This window comes from Pollicipes pollicipes, unplaced genomic scaffold (assembly GCF_011947565.3).
Source record: "Pollicipes pollicipes isolate AB1234 unplaced genomic scaffold, Ppol_2.1 Scaffold_2555;HRSCAF=2994_pilon_pilon_pilon, whole genome shotgun sequence".
Taxonomy (NCBI): Eukaryota; Metazoa; Arthropoda; class Thecostraca; order Pollicipedomorpha; family Pollicipedidae; genus Pollicipes; species Pollicipes pollicipes.
This window is the reverse complement of record NW_023596136.1, coordinates 16,440,083-16,458,073: the sequence shown is the minus strand read 5'-3', so window position 1 is coordinate 16,458,073 and position 17,991 is coordinate 16,440,083. Positions and strand designations below refer to the sequence as shown.

The 17,991-nt window shown below is 57.8% G+C and overlaps 1 protein-coding gene across 1 annotated transcript in view; it reads left to right on the top strand.

Moving 5' to 3' along the window:
* LOC119098547 (serine/threonine-protein phosphatase 4 regulatory subunit 4) overlaps window positions 1-17,991 on the top strand; it is a 42,122-nt gene that overhangs the window by 16,096 nt on the left and 8,035 nt on the right. The window contains exons 14-15 of the mRNA XM_037221508.1: window positions 1,190-1,383; window positions 2,817-3,008. Coding sequence (XP_037077403.1) covers window positions 1,190-1,383; window positions 2,817-3,008 — 386 coding nt within the window. The remainder of the gene's footprint in view (window positions 1-1,189; window positions 1,384-2,816; window positions 3,009-17,991) is intronic.

The following is a 17,991-nucleotide window of genomic DNA, read 5'->3' as shown; positions in this document are numbered from 1 at the left end:
GGTGTACGTAAGCATGGTTTTTGGCAGTGGATTTCAGTTGACTCTCATCCGATGATCACCAGTGGATTTCAGTTGACTCTCAACCGATGTTATACATTAAGTGCGATTTTCGAGCACGATGTGGTATTGGAGCCCTTTCGACCAGTCATAATCATTTCAGTGCTTTGATTAAAGGAGAGCGGATAACGGTGGCGCAGGATTACATGCACCTGGGGGGCCAGCTACCGGTGCTTAGCCCGCATAGGGACTTCTCTGTGGGGTGTGTGCCATGCTTTCGCACGGGGTTCCACGAGAGGCCTCCTGGCTCCTCTCGAGGCTGACGCATACATCCTGCCATGGACAAGTGGCGAGCCGTGAGGAGGCCGGATTAAGCAAGGGAGAGGATAGCAGGGCGGATAATTCGAACACGAACCATGTAATGTGCTGCGTCATACACGATATTGGACAGTGGCAAGAGTTATTGCGGGAATAATATTTGTCATCGAATACGTTAAGGATGGCACAATAACCGAGCCGAGTATGTGGATGAAAATGCATTATATGAAATCACGTATAAAAAGGAAAGAGCACCACGAGAAAGAGCCAAAACACGCGCACACAATGATATTTGAGTTCTGGAAATACTGCAACCATTAGCACGACTCATCTCGAGAAGTTAGATTACTTTAAGTGAGTTAGTCTGTCCGTTATGGTGGCAAATTCACACGGCCAATTTGGTAGCTCCCCTGAGACGCCATGCAAACGTTCCATGACGCAAGCAAGCGATGATGTTTTGAGGAGCATGGTTACTGAAAGTGGAATCTTGTTGTGTGGGCAGTCTTGCGCTTGTAAGCATGCCGATAATTACAAGTGAGCGCATTTCATCACATCTGGTGCTTGCCTCAATATCTCCAAATGTGGGACATTCCCTTTAAAACTCGGTGTGCAGACCATGCTGCAGACCAACATGCTGCAGACCTGACGTGCATCACCATAATGTAGTGCCGTTCATGATTCGCTCGTGTGTACCATGTTGCTGTGATTTGTGTTGATGTGTACCGTGCTGCTGTGATTTACTGATGATGTGCGTCGGACTACTGTGATTTACTGATCATGTGTATCGTGTTGCCATGCTCTGCTGATGACGTGTACCGCGTTGCTGTGGTTTCCTGATCGGCCGTGATGTGTGACGGCCTATGCGGACCGGCAGATGACCCGGTGCCCAACATCCGCCGCGGCCTGTGCCTGCTGCTGTCGCGGATGAAGGCCACGCTGCGGTTGCCAGCCGACAAGCGGCGTCTGCAGGAGCTGGAGGCGGTGGTGCGCCAGCTGCTGGTCACCGAGCAGGACCGTGACGCCGCCGCCGCTGTCAGGCTCGCCATCATACAGCTCGACAAGATCGAGGTACCACCTCAGGCAACTTCATACCATCCAGCTGCCCTATCGGCCTGTCAAGGTCTTGCCGCTTCGGACAAACATTTACGAATCGAAGTTCAGACTGGCTTGGCGAAGTGAGGCTCAGATTGGCTTGGCGAATTGAGGTTCGGACTGGCTTGGCGAAGTGAGGTTCAGACTGGCTTGGCGAAGTGAGGTCCAGACTTGCCTGGCGAATTGGGGTTCAGATTGGCTTGGCGAAGTGAGACTCAGTTTGGCTTGGCGAATTGAGGTTCAGACTGGCTTGGCGAAGTGAGGTTCAGACTTGCCTGACGAATTGGGGTTCAGAGCGGTTCGACCACTTTGGGTTTAGGCTGACTTGACCAAGCGGGCGTAAGAATGGTTTAAGGTACATAGGTGCGGAGCCCTACGGTTTCACAAAACTGACATCTGGTATTATACTGGCGGGCAAAATCTATACGCATTACAATACAGGTCGACAAAATCCAGGTGCGGTATCGAAAGCCTCAACAGGATATCGTCATAGGGATCGGTAAAACTGCGTCCTCTCAACTTTAAGCTCATTGTATATAAACAGACGGTCCCATTAAGCAGTGAAACCAGGTGGCATGCCACTGTGGAGCGCCCATTCTGACCAGCGCCGTGACACCGTCTTTGAAGGGTCCGTCCATTTGTCTGTCCACGTCGTTGGAATGTTGTTGCGCGAGGTGCTGAGGAACGTTGGATGGTACCGCTCATTTAAACGACGACCACAAAGCGGCGGGGCAGGGGGACTCGCTTTCGTAATGCGTTGCAAGATTTATAGAAGTAACTCTCATTGTTCCTCGGTCTGCATGTCTTGAGTGTCGAAGACTGCAGCGGAAGCCGATCACTCACTCGGGCTGGGGTTTAGAGCCATGAAGACTGCAGCGGAAGCCGATCACTCACTCGGGCTGGGGTTTAGAGCCATGAAGACTGCAGCGGAAGCCGATCACTCACTCGGGCTGGGGTTTAGAGCCATGGAGACTGCAGCGGAAGCCGATCACTCACTCGGGCTGGGGTTTAGAGCCGTGAAGACTGCAGCGGAAGCCGATCACTCGGGCTGGGGTTTAGAGCCATGCTTTTTAAGAGCGGTCGCCCCAATTCCCCGACTGTTGTGACGAACATCAGCGGTTAAGTGGTGCGTGTGGACCTGTGGTGCGCGCGGTATGCATGCCAGCCGTGATTGCTCAGTCCGTCATCGGCGGTCCAATGACACTGTCATCATCAGTGTGACGTCAGTGTTCGTTTTGTCCCTCGTGATAAACACCTCATGCTGAGCATGAATTGCAACAATGATGGATCCCTGCGCAACTTGCCTATGATAGGTCACCCCCGATGGGTGGCGGGTGGTGCTGTCCCCGGTGCCGGTTGCCACTGCGGCGTGCGCCGGGCCCTGCGACGGACATCCTGCTGCCCTGCAGGTGGCGATGGAGACGCCGGGCCGGCCGGCGCTGCTGCTGGAGGTGGACGCTGAGGACGGCCGCCGCCAGCGGCAGGAGCAGCAGCAGCTGGCGCCGCCGGGCCGGCCGGCCGACCAGCGTCGGCTGTCGCGCGGTAGGATCCCAGTGCGGACCAGCGCCGCCAGTCCGACCACGCCGACCGGTCGCGATAAGGTGAGACGAGTCGCGGCCCGGACCCAGTCAGCCAGCCGGTCGGTGTGGGGAGACGGTCGCCGCCGTCCACACCCCTCAGCCGTCGGGTGTCTCCCGCCAGCCGCCGTCCACACCCCTCAGCCGTTGGGTGTCTCCCGCCAGCCGCCGTCCACACCCCTCAGCCGTCGGGTGTCCCCCGCCAGCCGCCGTCCACACCCCTCAGCCGTCGGATGTCTCCCGCCGGCCGCTAACAGTGGCAGCGTTTCAAGTATCTTATTTCGGGTGATGTTGTCTTCAGCCAAACACACCCTGCTGGTTGGCATCCGTTGTGAGCGCATCATGCGGGCGACAGGTGAGGGTTACGAGACTCCCATGATTGCGTGAGACATGCAGATGGCTCCCGTGATTTCTTCCTGGGAGCTGGATGCTGGCAGTATCTTTTATTTCAGGCGTCGGCCCAATGGTCAATAAGTGCCCAATGGTAACACCTGCTGGCGTTTACAAATGAGCCAGCGCGAATGAGAAATCAGAATCTGATATTTTGAGGTTAAACCAATGCAAACCAGGGACCCGGGTCGGGTGGATGTCAAAAAAGTGATATTGGAAACCAGGAGGCAATGTCTGGCGATGCTAAAGAGCCAGTGAAAACCAGGAACCATTGTCCGGGATTTGCAAAAGAACCACTGGGATCCAGGCATCGGGGTGTGGGGCCAGGAAGGAACCAATGGGAGGCGGTGTCCAGGGTCCCTTTTGACAGGGTGTGGCTTTCCCGGCCGTTCGTCCCCCTCCTCCTTCCCGCCCATACCAACCGCCGGCAGTTCGCCAGTTCGCCAGTTGTGAAGATTACAACTCTCTCCAGGTAGGCATCCTTAATGGACTCTCCGATGGCAAATGGGTGCTGCGTTATGTTGGTCCGCGGTAAGCACCTGGCCAACACATCGTACCTGCAACCAGCAAAGACCAAGCTTCCAGTGCGTTGGGGAACCATGCATTGCTTGTTCTAGAAAGCCGCCAGCCACTTCTGTGACCAATCGGCTGGGCTGACGGGCGTGGCGTGTGGGCGTAGGCGGGTGACGCACAGGGCCGGCACAGCTGAGCTAGCCTAATGCACCGCCTCCTCGGGCCTGTTTGGGCTTATGGTTGTTATGACCATTAATCATGATAATGGTGTACGATGGAGCGGCCGGTCGGCGCGGTGCCTTGGCCAGCCTGTTGCGCCGAGCCCGGCTCGGCCCGGCCCGGTCCTGCTAGCGCTGCTATCAACGCCGTGTTGGGACCATTGAGCCGATCCTGCGGCTTTGGGCTTTGGCAGTGTTGTCGCGCTCCGTTCGATATCAGACGCCGGGGTCGGCCCTAAAGTAACCGCGAACCGCAGCAAGGCGAGCAACATCGCTCTCCGGACTTATTGCTTATTTAGGCTGGAGCGATGCCATTAACGTGACCTTTCCATCGAAGGCATTGCAACGTGGGCTGTCCGGATTTGAGCTGAGTTCGGCGCTTTGGCATGCAAATTGTGTTGTAACGTGTGAACTTTCCGCTCGTGTTTTATGAGCACAGGAGCTTGGGAACCTAGGCGGGTCGGGACCATCCATTGTTTGTGAAAGTTAGATGCGAAGAAAGAAAGATAGATGCGTTTTAGATGTATCTGGACAATTCGCTTTGACAATAGACTTGCCTCAGTCACTGATGGGGAGGTTTCTACACCCATGTGTAGCTGCATAGCATGCGAAAATACTGAACAAAGCAACGTGGACGTCCGCTTCATTTGAATGCAATGTGGAATGTAAATGGCCCCCACGTTGCTGATGGATTGCTCGCCATCCGCGTGCAGTTTACGTTGTGAGTGTGTTGTGCAATGTTGGTAACGAGGCCGTGTCTGGGCGGTGGGACATCTGGTGTTGGGTGGCGAGGTCGGGCCGGGTCGGGCTGGGCCGGGGCGGTGGGGCGTCGGTTGTTGGGTAGCGGTGCCGGGCCAGGTCGGACTGGAGAGAAGGCAGATGTTGGGTAGCAAGGGCTGGCTGGGTTGGGCCGATGAGATGTCAGATGTTGGGTAGCCTGGCTTGGTCGGGCCGATGAGACGTCAGATGTTGGGTGGCAGGGCTTGGTCGGGCCGATGAGACGTCAGATGTTGGGTAGCAGGGCTGGGTCGGGCCGATGAGACGTCAGATGTTGGGTAGCGGAGCCGGGCCGGGCCGATGGGACGTCAGATGTTGGGTAGCGGAGCCGGGCCGGGCCGATGGGACGTCAGATGTTGGGTAGCAGGGTTTGGTCGGGCCGATGAGACGTCAGATGTGGGGAAGCGGAGCCGGGCCGGGCCGATGAGACGTCAGATGTTGGGTAGCAGGGCTTGGTCGGGCCGATGAGACGTCAGATGTGGGGTAGCGGAGCCGGGCCGGGCCGATGAGACGTCAGATGTTGGGTAGCAGGGCTTGGTCGGGCCGATGAGACGTCAGATGTTGGGTAGCAGGGCTGGGTCGGGCCGATGAGACGTCAGATGTTGGGTAGCAAGGCTGGGTCGGGCCGATGAGACGTCAGATGTTGGGTAGCAAGGCTGGGTCGGGCCGATGAGACGTCAGATGTTGGGTAGCAGGGCTTAGTCGGGCCGATGAGACGTCAGATGTTGGGTAGCGGAGCCGGGCCGGGCCGATGAGACGTCAGATGTTGGGTAGCAGGGCTTGGTCGGGCCGATGAGACGTCAGATGTTGGGTAGTGGAGCCGGGCCGGGCCGATGAGACGTCAGATGTTGGGTAGCAGGGCTGGGTCGGGCCGATGAGACGTCAGATGTTGGGTAGCAGGGCTTGGTCGGGCCGATGAGACGTCAGATGTTGGGTAGTGGAGCCGGGCCGGGCCGATGAGACGTCAGATGTTGGGTAGTGGAGCCGGGCCGGGCCGATGAGACGTCAGATGTTGGGTAGCAAGGCTGGGTCGGGCCGATGAGACGTCAGATGTTGGGTAGTGGAGCCGGGCCGGGCCGATGGGACGTCAGATGTTGGGTAGCGGAGCCGGGCCGGGCCGATGGGACGTCAGATGTTGGGTAGCGGAGCCGGGCCGGGCCGATGAGACGTCAGATGTTGGGTAGCAGGTCTTGGTCGGGCCGATGAGACGTCAGATGTTGGGTAGCAAGGCTGGGTCGGGCCGATGAGACGTCAGATGTTGGGTAGCAGGGCTTGGTCGGGCCGATGAGACGTCAGATGTTGGTAGTGGAGCCGGGCCGGGCCGATGAGACGTCAGATGTTGGGTAGCAGGGCTTGGTCGGGCCGATGAGACGTCAGAGGTTGGGTAGCGGAGCCGGGCCGGGCCGATGGGACGTCAGATGTTGGGTAGCAGGGCTGGGTCGGGGCCGATGAGACGTCAGATGTTGGGTAGTGGAGCCGGGCCGGGCCGATGGGACGTCAGATGTTGGGTAGCAGGGCTTGGTCGGGCCGATGAGACGTCAGATGTGGGGTAGCGGAGCCGGGCCGGGCCGATGGGACGTCAGATGTTGGGTAGCAGGGCTTGGTCGGGCCGATGAGACGTCAGATGTGGGGTAGCAAGGCTGGGTCGGGCCGATGAGACGTCAGATGTTGGGTAGCAGGGCATGGGCGGGCCGATGAGACGTCAGATGTGGGGTAGCGGAGCCGGGCCGGGCCGATGGGGACGTCAGATGTTGGGTAGCAGGGCTTGGTCGGGCCGATGAGACGTCAGATGTGGGGTAGCGGAGCCGGGCCGGGCCGATGGGACGTCAGATGTTGGGTAGCAGGGCTTGGTCGGGCCGATGAGACGTCAGATGTTGGGTAGTGGAGCCGGGCCGGGCCGATGAGACGTCAGATGTTGGGTAGTGGAGCCGGGCCGGGCCGATGAGACGTCAGATGTTGGGTAGTTGAGCCGGGCCGGGCCGATGAGACGTCAGATGTTGGGTAGCAGGGCTTGGTCGGGGCCGATGAGACGTCAGATGTTGGGTAGTGGAGCCGGGTCGGGCCGATGAGACGTCAGATGTTGGGTAGTGGAGCCGGGCCGGGCCGATGAGACGTCAGATGTTGGGTAGCGGAGCCGGGCCGGGCCGATGAGACGTCAGATGTTGGGTAGTGGAGCCGGGCCGGGCCGATGAGACGTCAGATGTTGGGTAGTGGAGCCGGGCCGGGCCGATGAGACGTCAGATGTTGGGTAGCAGGGCTTGGTCGGGCCGATGAGACGTCAGATGTTGGGTAGTGGAGCCGGGCCGGGCCGATGAGACGTCAGATGTTGGGTAGCAGGGCTTGGTCGGGCCGATGAGACGTCAGATGTGGGGTAGTGGAGCCGGGCCGGGCCGATGAGACGTCAGATGTGGGGTAGTGGAGCCGGGCCGGGCCGATGAGACGTCAGATGTTGGGTAGCAGGGCTTGGTCGGGCCGATGAGACGTCAGATGTTGGGTAGTGGAGCCGGGTCGGGCCGATGAGACGTCAGATGTTGGGTAGCTGGGCTTGGTCGGGCCGATGAGACGTCAGATGTTGGGTAGCAGGGCTGGGTCGGGCCGATGAGACGTCAGATGTTGGGTAGTGGAGCCGGGCCGGGCCGGGCCCGAGGAACGTCGGTGTAGTCGCTGAGAGATCTCAGCTGCTGATATTGCCGCCCGGGGTCGTGCAGGTTCGCGGGCAGGACGGACCATGGTGGTCGGTGCCGTGCTGTGCCAGCGGCGTCTGCCCGTGCCGTCTGTGGCCGGCTGGCCTCGCCGTTCCGCCCACCACCACATCCATTCCTATGCTCGCCGCGAGGGCAGACAGACCGCTCCTGGCTGCGACACTTCTTCCCTATCTGCATAAATAAACCGACGGAGTTCCCAGCCTTGCGAAAATAGTACCGCGCCGTTCTCACCAAAACTGCTATTGTGTGGCATCCGATGCAGGTGGTGACGTCTGGTGCGGTTTGCAACCTCTGGTGCGGATGGTGACGTCTGGTGCGGTTGGCAAAGTCTGGTGCGGGTGGTGACGTTTGGTGCGGGTGATAACGTCTGGCGCGGGTGGTGACGTCTGGTGCGGTTGTTGACGTCTTTTAGGGTGGCGACGTCTGATGCCGATTGGTGACGCCTGGTGCGGGTGGTGACGTCTGATGCGGGGTGACGACCTCTCGTGCGGGTGGTGGCGTCTCGTGCGGTGGGCAACCTCTGGTGCGGGTGGTGACGTCTGGTGCGGCCGGAGTTTGGTGCGGGTGGTGGCGTCTGGCGAGAATGGTGACGTCTGATGTGGGGGTGGTGGCGTCTGTTCTGCACTCCCATTCCTGCAGCTCTGAGCACGAGGGCGTCCCACTTTTGTGCCTCTGACCTAAGGGGCCGGGTGCCGGCGGCGGCGCGTTATGCTGATACATGGCGACGCTGAGACGTGGCAGGCCGTGCGGCGGCGGATGAGGGCGGCCGCCAGACGGCCCTGGCGCCGCCTCGGCCGTAATTACGATTGGCTTATGCGGAGAGGGAGGGCACTCGGCAGCCGGCTGTCTGCCGCCGGCCAGCCGCACGGTGCCACTGCTGAATATGTAAACAACATCCGACCCGGGGCTAGTTGCCTAAGGCGAAAACACAAAATTACGCACGTACGTGTCTTATCAGGAGATCTCTGCCATCTCTGCTGCTATTATCTCTGCTTCTTATGAGCTTAGCCTGAACCGAACCAATTTTTCATGATCTTTTATTCTGAACTTATTAATGCATAAAGAATTTCAGCAAATTGCTTCTGGTCTTTGAGCTAATATGGTGCAAATCAACGTACTGTCATCTCATGAAACTGGACGAGGCCAGCACGTTGGCTCAAAGAGCCCAACACCATACTGACGGCCAGGGTCAGCCCCCATCCCCTCCCCTTGGACCCGAGCGAGGACGTGCCGATGTCCAGGACTGCAGCGTGCTGCCGCGGCGCTGCTGTGGTCGGTGCTGTTTTGCTGGCAACGTGGGCTGGGTCTGACTGGTGCACTGCAGTGTTTCCACGAATCAATTTTTAGTCAGTGTCAAACGCGCAGAGTGAGAGGCCGCTCATCCATAATTACGTCTGTTACATGTTTGATTACTTCAGGATTGCGTGGAACGCTGAAGCCGAGTTTGCTTTATTTGGGTCATTTACCGAAGTCTTCCAACATTTTTGGACATGGTGGAACTCGAACTGCATTTTGTATGAAAGCAACAACATTTTAGGGTGAATGCGGTTGGGCAGCGTTATGGCAGGCTTTCGACACACGGTTGCAGTTTGCCAGTGTCGCGCTGGCGCCTGCCGCTGCACGTTGTCTGCCGTGTCGGCCCGGCTGATGCCGCGTGTCTCCTTTGTCTGGGCGGGAGGGCTGCTGTGGTGCTGCTCCGCTCCCCAGCCTATGCAGAGGCTGCTGGGGAGCTCGCTGGCTGATGGCGACCACCAGACACACAAGACGCGCACACACGGTCAGGGGTGAGAGGGAGGTGGGTGAGTCGGAGGGGGGGGGGGGGAGGGGGGCTGGGCCGGCACGCGGCGTTGGCCGGCCATTACACTGATGACGACCGTTATCGCGTGGCACGGCCGCCGATTACGGGGCCGCTGGACAGCGTCGCGTGCCGCCTCCATCAATCGGACACCGTGGGTGTGCCGCCCCCCTCCCCCCCCACGTAAGGTGGAAGGGGGGGGGGGGTCGATGATCCTCACCCTCCCTAGCGGTGTGTGCATCTGGTCCGACTCTCTCGTGTTTGCGCATCGGGCTTGATCTGTGGTCACGAAGCCTTTCGTGCGTGTGTTGTCCGGTCACATACGACCGGTTTCTGTCCTGGTCCCACCTTGTGGGTATGTGGTGCGTGTGTACACGCTCGTACTCCCTAATGTATGTGGGCTGTCATAGATATGCTTCTTTTTGACATATGGATTTTGCTACTGTCTTATCTACATCCACTTTCATTGAAAGTATTCAGCGCAAGAGAGGTGTACTTGTAGATCGTGATGTGCAGAATCTGTGCACCAATAAGGCAGGCCATTGGATGCCGATCCTGGTTGGCATCGAAAATGTAAGCCAGCATCACAGATGACGTCTGAAGTGCTGTCAAGCGCGCGGTTCGGCCAGCATCCCGATACCCGGGCTTTGACCTGGGCGTGCTACTGTACAGACCGCATCCTTCTCCTTAGCGCACGGTTCGGCCAGCATCCCGATACCCGGGCTTTGACCTGGGCGTGCTCCTGTACACACCGCATCCTTCTCCTTAGCGCACGGTTCGGCCAGCATCCCGATACCCGGGCTTTGACCCGGGCGTGCTCCTGTACACACCGCATCCTTCTCCTTGGCGCACGGTTCGGCCAGCATCCCGATACCCGGGCTTTGACCCGGGCGTGCTCCTGTACACACCGCATCCTTCTCCTTAGCGCACGGTTCGGCCAGCATCCCGATACCCGGGCTTCGACCTGGGCGTGTTACTGTACACACCGCATCCTTCTCCTTAGCGCACGGTTCGGCCAGCATCCCGATACCCGGGCTTCGACCTGGGCGTGTTACTGTACACACCGCATCCTTCTCCTTAGCGCACGGTTCGGCCAGCATCCCGATACCCGGGCTTTGACCTGGGCGTGCTCCTGTACACACCGCATCCTTCTCCTTAGCGCACGGTTCGGCCAGCATCCCGATACCCGGGCTTCGACCTGGGCGTGTTACTGTACACACCGCATCCTTCTCCTTAGCGCACGGTTCGGCCAGCATCCCGATACCCGGGCTTCGACCTGGGCGTGTTACTGTACACACCGCATCCTTCTCCTTAGCGCACGGTTCGGCCAGCATCCCGATACCCGGGCTTCGACCTGGGCGTGTTACTGTACACACCGCATCCTTCTCCTTAGCGCACGGTTCGGCCAGCATCCCGATACCCGGGCTTTAACCTGGGCGTGCTCCTGTACACACCGCATCCTTCTCCTTAGCGCACGGTTCGGCCAGCATCCCGATACCCGGGCTTCGACCTGGGCGTGTTACTGTACACACCGCATCCTTCTCCTTAGCGCACGGTTCGGCCAGCATCCCGATACCCGGGCTTCGACCTGGGCATGTTACTGTACACACCGCATCCTTCTCCTTAGCGCACGGTTCGGCCAGCATCCCGATACCCGGGCTTTGACCTGGGCGTGCTCCTGTACACACCGCATCCTTCTCCTTAGAATGTCTATTCAGCCGGTAGGTGAACGTTCCCACACCAGCTTGGGTGTTGCATTGCTTGCGTAGTGGATGAATATCTTCAGGCTATGTTGCTTTCCCCGCGTGTAACATTCTGTGGCAGAATGTCACGGACTATTATCGTTTGTTTCTTGTGTCAAGCCACTTTGGTGCGTACGGAAAATGTCTGTGTTGTTTTGTAAGGTTATGTGTTCGTCGCTAAGCATGTTGTGCAGTTTTGGCCTGAGTTCCTGGTAGACTTCAGTGTTGTAGACTGGAGAAGCCGTTGGTTAATTTGACAAACTCCTTTTTGACGAGTTCACAGTACAATGACTCCCGTACAGAGCAGCTCCGGATGGCGAGTTTTGCATCCATATTAACTGCTCCTGTCTTATACCTGGCGGTGTCACAGGATCGGCGCTCATGCATTGCCATTCGTCCGTGGGTTTCCTGAAGGCAAAAGAACGACAGGAGTTTGTATTAGCATGATGGATTTAAAGAAAAGAGGCGTTTTGTCCATGCAAAGCCCACAACTGTTCTTTGAACGCCTAAGTTCTCTGATTTACATTGAGTGTTGGCAGAGTGTCCAGGTGTTCCTGATAGGCCGTTGATTCGGGGACGGCCAGGTGACCGTGGCGTCCCGACGGGCCGCTGACTCGGGCGGCGGGCAGGGGACCCTGGCACTCGGGCGGCGGCCAGGGGACCCTGGCGTCCCGACGGGCCGCTGACTCGGGCGGCGGCCAGGGGACCCTGGCGTCCCGACGGGCCGCTGACACGGGCGGCGGCCAGGTGACCGTGGCGTCCCGACGGGCCACTGACTCGGGCGGCGGTCAGGTGACTGTGGCATCCCGACGGGCCGCTGGCTCCGGCGGCGCGCCGCTGCGCCGTATTGACCGCACCGTGTCGGAACCGGCGGGGTGCGAGGACGTGTTTGTATTTGGACCGGACGTGGGGGGGCGGGGGGGCGGCGGTGGGCAGTGACGCGCTCAGTGGCCACCTCCGGCTCAGGAGTCGGTCACGCCAGCCGCCGGCACGCACAGACGGCCCCAGGCCACGCTGCAGAGGTCAGTCGGCCCGAGGCCACGCTGCAGAGGTCAGCTGGCCCCAGGCCACGCTGCAGAGGTCAGCTGGCCCCAGGCCACGCTGCAGAGATCGGCCGGCCCCAGGCCACGCTGCAGAGGTCAGACGGCCCGAGACCACGCTGCAGAGGTCAGCCGGCTCGAGGCCACGCTGCACAGGTCAGCCGGCCCCAGGCCACGCTTCAGAGGTCAGCCGGCCCCAGGCCATGATGCAGCCCCAGGTCACGATGCAGGGGTCAGCCGGCCCCAGGCCACGCTACAGAGGTCAGCCGGCCCCAGGCCATGATGCAGCCCCAGGTCACGATGCAGGGGTCAGCCGGCCCCAGGCCACGCTACAGAGGTCAGCCGGCCCCAGGCCATGCTGCAGCCCCAGGTCCGAAGATGCAGGGGTCAGCCGGCCCAGGCCACGCTAAGAGGTCAGCCGGCCCCAGGCCATGATGCAGCCCCAGGTCACGATGCAGGGGTCAGCCGGCCCCAGGCCACGCTACAGAGGTCAGCCGGCCCCAGACCACGATGCAGCCCCAGGTCACGATGCAGGGGTCAGCCGGCCCCAGGCCACGCTACAGAGGTCAGCCGGCCCCAGGCCATGATGCAGCCCCAGGTCACGATGCAGGGGTCAGCCGGCCCCAGCCACGCTACAAGGTCAGCCGGCCCCAGACCACGATGCAGCCCCAGTCACGATGCAGGGGTCGAGCCGGCCCCAGGCCACGCTACGCAGAGGTCAGAGGTCAGCCGAGCAGCCAGGCCACGATGCAGAGGTCAGCCGGCCCCAGGCCACGCTACAGAGGTCAGCCGGCCCCAGGCCATGATGCAGCCCCAGGTCACGATGCAGGGGTCAGCCGGCCCGTCGCCTCCTGGCGCTCTCCGCACTGACGTTGTCTTCCAGTCCTGCCTGCATATCAGTTGCCACTAGAGGACCGGATGTAGTTGACGTTGTTGACGTCGCTCCAAAGATGACCTGGCTGACTACGCTGGCTGACCATATGTTGACGTCGCTCCAAAGATGACCTGGCTGACTACGCTGGCTGACCATGACCACATGAATTGTAACCGCTGCCGGAGGCTAAAGCGTGGTGCGGCTGGGGTCTTGGGCGTCCAGTAAAGTGGTATTAGTGGTAAAGTGGAGTGGTATATTCGATGCGTTCGGAAGCCGGGTGATCGGCCGTTGTTTTCACAATGTTGCATACTGCCAACGCGTTGGTGGAGTTTTCGCAGTATCGTGTTACAAAACAACTTTGGGGCTAAGCAGGGAAAACAGGGCAACCAGCCCCAGAATACATGAAACACGGGGTTTGCGTCGAATGAGACACACCTTCCTATCACATGTGGGGTGGGTGGGGTCTCCGACTGTATATGAAAGTACACCATTGGCGTAGCGTTTACTAAAAAGCGACGTCAATTCTGCTGCGATGCCGCCTATAAGGCTCAAGTGGTAAACGACAAAACTAATGGTTCAAAAAACATACCCTTTATTGTGGTCCTACTACCAGAACTACAGCATTTACTCGCACGCCATACTTATGGACAAAAAAAAGCGTGACATGAAGAAAGAGCATTTGGTTTCGGCACCACAAACATTTGCGGTATTCCACTGTGGGCGTTCCCTCATAGCCTGCAAAATGTTCCATTCGCGCATGTCTAAGGTAAAGGCTGTCTAAGTTTTTCAGTAGAGTAATTACGTGTATAAGTTTTTTTGAGGCATAACTTTTCTCGTGTAGCGCCTGTGTCGTCTTTGAGTATATGAGTATGTGAGTAGGAGTAATGCCCAGTTGTGATAGTACTCCAGGCGGTAGGAGTTTTTGCACTAATGGTGCAAGACCATTGCAAAAAAAAAATGTTTGCACCACTAGGACTAGGCTCGTTCAGAAAGGGTCTGAAAGGGACTACGAACGCTCTGGAAGTGATAACACCATGGACAGGGCTTATGGCCGACGACATGCGGCTGGAGGGTGCCGCTCGGCGGCTCAATCGGCTGTTATGCGCAGGGCCGGCGGACGGCACCCGTCTCGCCGTCTCTGGCCATGCGGCCCGCCTGCCCGCTTGCCCACCTGCTCGCCTGCCTGCCTGCCTCCTCGCCTCCCTACCTCCCGCCTCCCGCCTCCCGCGTCTCGCATCCCGCCTCCCCGCCTCCCGCCCGGCTGCCAGCGCCGGCATGGGGCGGCCGTCGCCCTCCCGCGGGATGACACTCGGAAAATGCGGTTAGCTTGCCGGCGGCCGCCGCTTCCTGGTCCGCGGTGGACTCCGCGGGCCTCGCGCGCTTTTTTCTTCTGACGTGTAAACCATTAGTGATACCAAGTAAGGCACTGACAACCTGAGATCGGTCATTGTCGAATGGAAAGATGCCGTCCCTTCCAACCGTGGGATAGTGTGCTGCAGGTCAACAACATTCCTGCTGTGTTTCTGTCAACATTGTACTTGCGTACCCAATCTTTTCGGGTGTATTCGCAGCGCATCAATTATGTTTCTTTGCGCGTGGCGTCACGTATAATCTGTCGGAGGCGTTCGCTATGTGAAACGTCTTCTGTTTCCGTTTTCTGAATTTCCATGACAGTTACTGCGTTCGCGAGGCACTTTTTTTTTTGTCCGCACTTACCATGTGTGCGGCTTATAATGAAAACTGCAAATTATGTTGCTTGTAACGCATTACGCATGTTTGTGAAACTTCTCTTCGGTCGTGGACGCGGAACTGACCTGTGAGCAAATGTTTGCAAATGAACCCGTTGCGCCATTTCCGTCTCAGTTCTATCAAGCAACGTGAATACATCCTGCGCGTCCCGCATAGTTTCTCCGTAACGCCACATAGGATCTCTTTGTGGGGCTCCCTGCGAAAACCGAGACGCGTAAAATCTTCTCATAAATGACATCGAAGGCATATGTTCCGTGTTGCTGTGAATATGTCCTCAGCCTCACCGCTGCTTTCTCGCCGTTATCTCGCTCTCGCTTTCCTCTCTCTCGCTTTCTCGATCGTCACCTTTTTTTGTTTTGCATAACTGGTCGCCGAAAACAAAACTTATTTTGATATTCCGTGCCGTATTCCGACAAAATGCGATAGATGAAACGGAAAACTAGCGCCGCCATTTCTCGGATTTGGATGGAGTTGTGCTAATTGTGTTGCGTGGGGCTCTGAATGCCAGCTGTGCCTTTGCCCAAAATTGTGACTTGAAGTATTATTTTCCCTGTGCTAGAGGATAGCACAGCTGGGGGAGTGTTATCCACATTCGCTAGTTTCGAGCCCCAGGAGCGCTCTGTTTAGTCCCACCATGAACACGACGGGCATCTGCTGACTGACCCGAGAGTATGACTGTGCATTGGGCGGGCGTTTGGTAGTAGTCCATGACACAGTAGGAACTTTTGTGTGATCCTGTCTGCTGAAAATATCCGGCGCGGAGCGTGCATCTGAGTGACACTTCCCGGCCGGTGGGTCCAGGGCGCCAACGTGCATATTTGCAATGTTCTCTGCCAATATGGCCGTCGCTTTGTGCTTTTTACGTTCGAAAAGGCTCTTTCTAATGCCACGGTTTTTAATAGAATTGTTGGAAAAGCGTAGACATTTTCCTGATAAGCAAATTACACAAGGTCGCCCCCTATCCCCCGCCCCCTCCCCCCGTCCTCCCTCAGATGGTTGCGGGTACTAAAGTGCGCCAGGAGGCAGGGGGTGCCGGATCAGGACGGTGCGACAGGATCGTATAGTGACTGGCGTGGCCGGTACCCGCGGGGTATGCGCGTCAGGGCTGTGGTTTCCTTTCCAATCGAGGGGGAGGGGGGAGCTGTAGCTCTCAACTCCCCTACTGGCGCTCTAGCCCCCCCCCCCCAGCTTTTAGAAGAAATTGGACTAAATCAAGGGAACTCATTTGATGGCGTATTTTAGGGAAAGGTTGCGTTATTTTCCGCTGTTCAGCCACCTCCCAAGTCATTTTGTGAAACTCCGGCCCTATCTGGCGTGCCGCAGTTCTCGTGCCGTCCCCGCCCTCCGACGTGTTGACTGGGGCAGATTGGAAATTTGTTTTCGCGTTTTCTTCATGAAAGCACCAGGGGTTTGAAAAATAACAAACACTAACTTCATAATCGATAATCACTGCCACATGGCCACTCGGCAGCTGTGAGATGGATCAGACTGCCAGACTGACTGGCAGGGTCAGACTGCCGGCAGGCGTTCTTGATGAACTCATTCTGGTGTCGCGGTCTTCAGACCCGTTTGCAGCTGCTTTTTTGCGGGCATTAGAAAACAGCAGGCGTCGGCCTCGGGCATAACGATGCTGTCTCGCTCCCGCCGCGGTACGTGATGTGCGTGTTGATTAATGCGTGGCTCCCCGTCTGAAGCGCGGATGCGGCATTGGTTGTTGTCATATGCTGGAGACGCAGACGAATATGTGAATCATTATATACTAAGCACGGATCATGATATGACCCACGTACTCTACCCAAATTGAGTACATGTACCATGGCCACCGCACATCTCTGGTGGAGGGGATGTTGGGGTCATCGGTGTCGCCCCTTATCCTATTTGAGCCTGTGTTAATGTAGGGAGTAAGTCCACTACTTTCCAATGGCAAAGTTTCGTGTCTGAACTTCTTCAGTGTCCGGAAATAGCGGATGAATCCGCGGGTGAGATTTAGGACTGTCGTCAGCTTGGCAGGGGCGGATCTCAAACATCCCTATCTCATTATGGTAGTGAACAATTCTTTGTATGACGCTGTGGACACGAAATGTTGTCCAGGCATTTCCAGATGGCTATATACTTCATTTCGTGAGACCAGCCAAAGTAGCATGGACGTATTTTCCGACCTCAAGGGCATATGCAAGATTATGCAGTGGGGGTTCAACTGAAAATGTCTGACGCAAAACCCATTGTAGGCGCCGCAGGCACTCACAGGAGGACGAATGGTATGGTGTTTAGGCTGCCAGTGGGGGAAACCAGGGGTGCAGGTTCGATTCCCTGCGGTGTCCGCCCTTCCTGCCAGGTTGAGAGGCAGGCGACGCCATGTAACCTCAGTAGCTGAACGCGTCGAAAAGTCCCAGGACACACACGGACACACGCACGCACGCCAGGATCCCGGAGAGGAGGCGGCTGCGGCGTTTGTAATCGCAGCCTGGATGACAAATATTCTGTACCGTGCCCGTTACTGAGTCTATACCCAGTGGACATTGGAAGGTGACATGGCGAGCGTGGAGCGAAGTGTCCGATGTGACTCCCTACTGTCTGTCGTCTTCCGCTGTTGCACAAAAAGCAAAAGAGAGTGTACCAGTAAGCGCAGCACGAACGCTTTCACGAAGCTGGCGGTCTGTTGCCATGGTGACGGCGATCGGCTTCTTCCCCAGATGCCTCTCTCGAGTCTGTTTGTCCGTTATTATGTGTAGAACACGGCCGGAAGTGTTACATTGCCACTTGTCAGGCTGACTACGGCACTGCCACACCCCGCCGTCAGTTACGTTGGACTCTTGTATGTAATGGCAGCCGATGGGGCGTCGCGCGCCGCGTGTACGCACCATTGGGTGTGACTGTGCTTGCATTGTTCAGAGGACATGCTATCTTGGTACGGGGGCAGACTTCTAAGCAACCCTTTAATGGTTGAACAAGCATCGTGCATGATTATGATGAAATAGACATCTTCTTTGATCTTCTAGCACTTGGTCTTTCAGAACTGGAACTCCCACGTATGCAAAATAAAGACTGGCACCGCGGCATTGCGGCTTGATTTTTGGTTGCTCGTACCGCTGTTGCATGGCCCAGTGGACGTCTTCTGGAAACTGACGTCATTGTTCACCGCCGTCGAGACAAGTCTGCCGTCTTGGAAACAACGGCAATCGCTTTCTGCCCTGTCCGTAATGT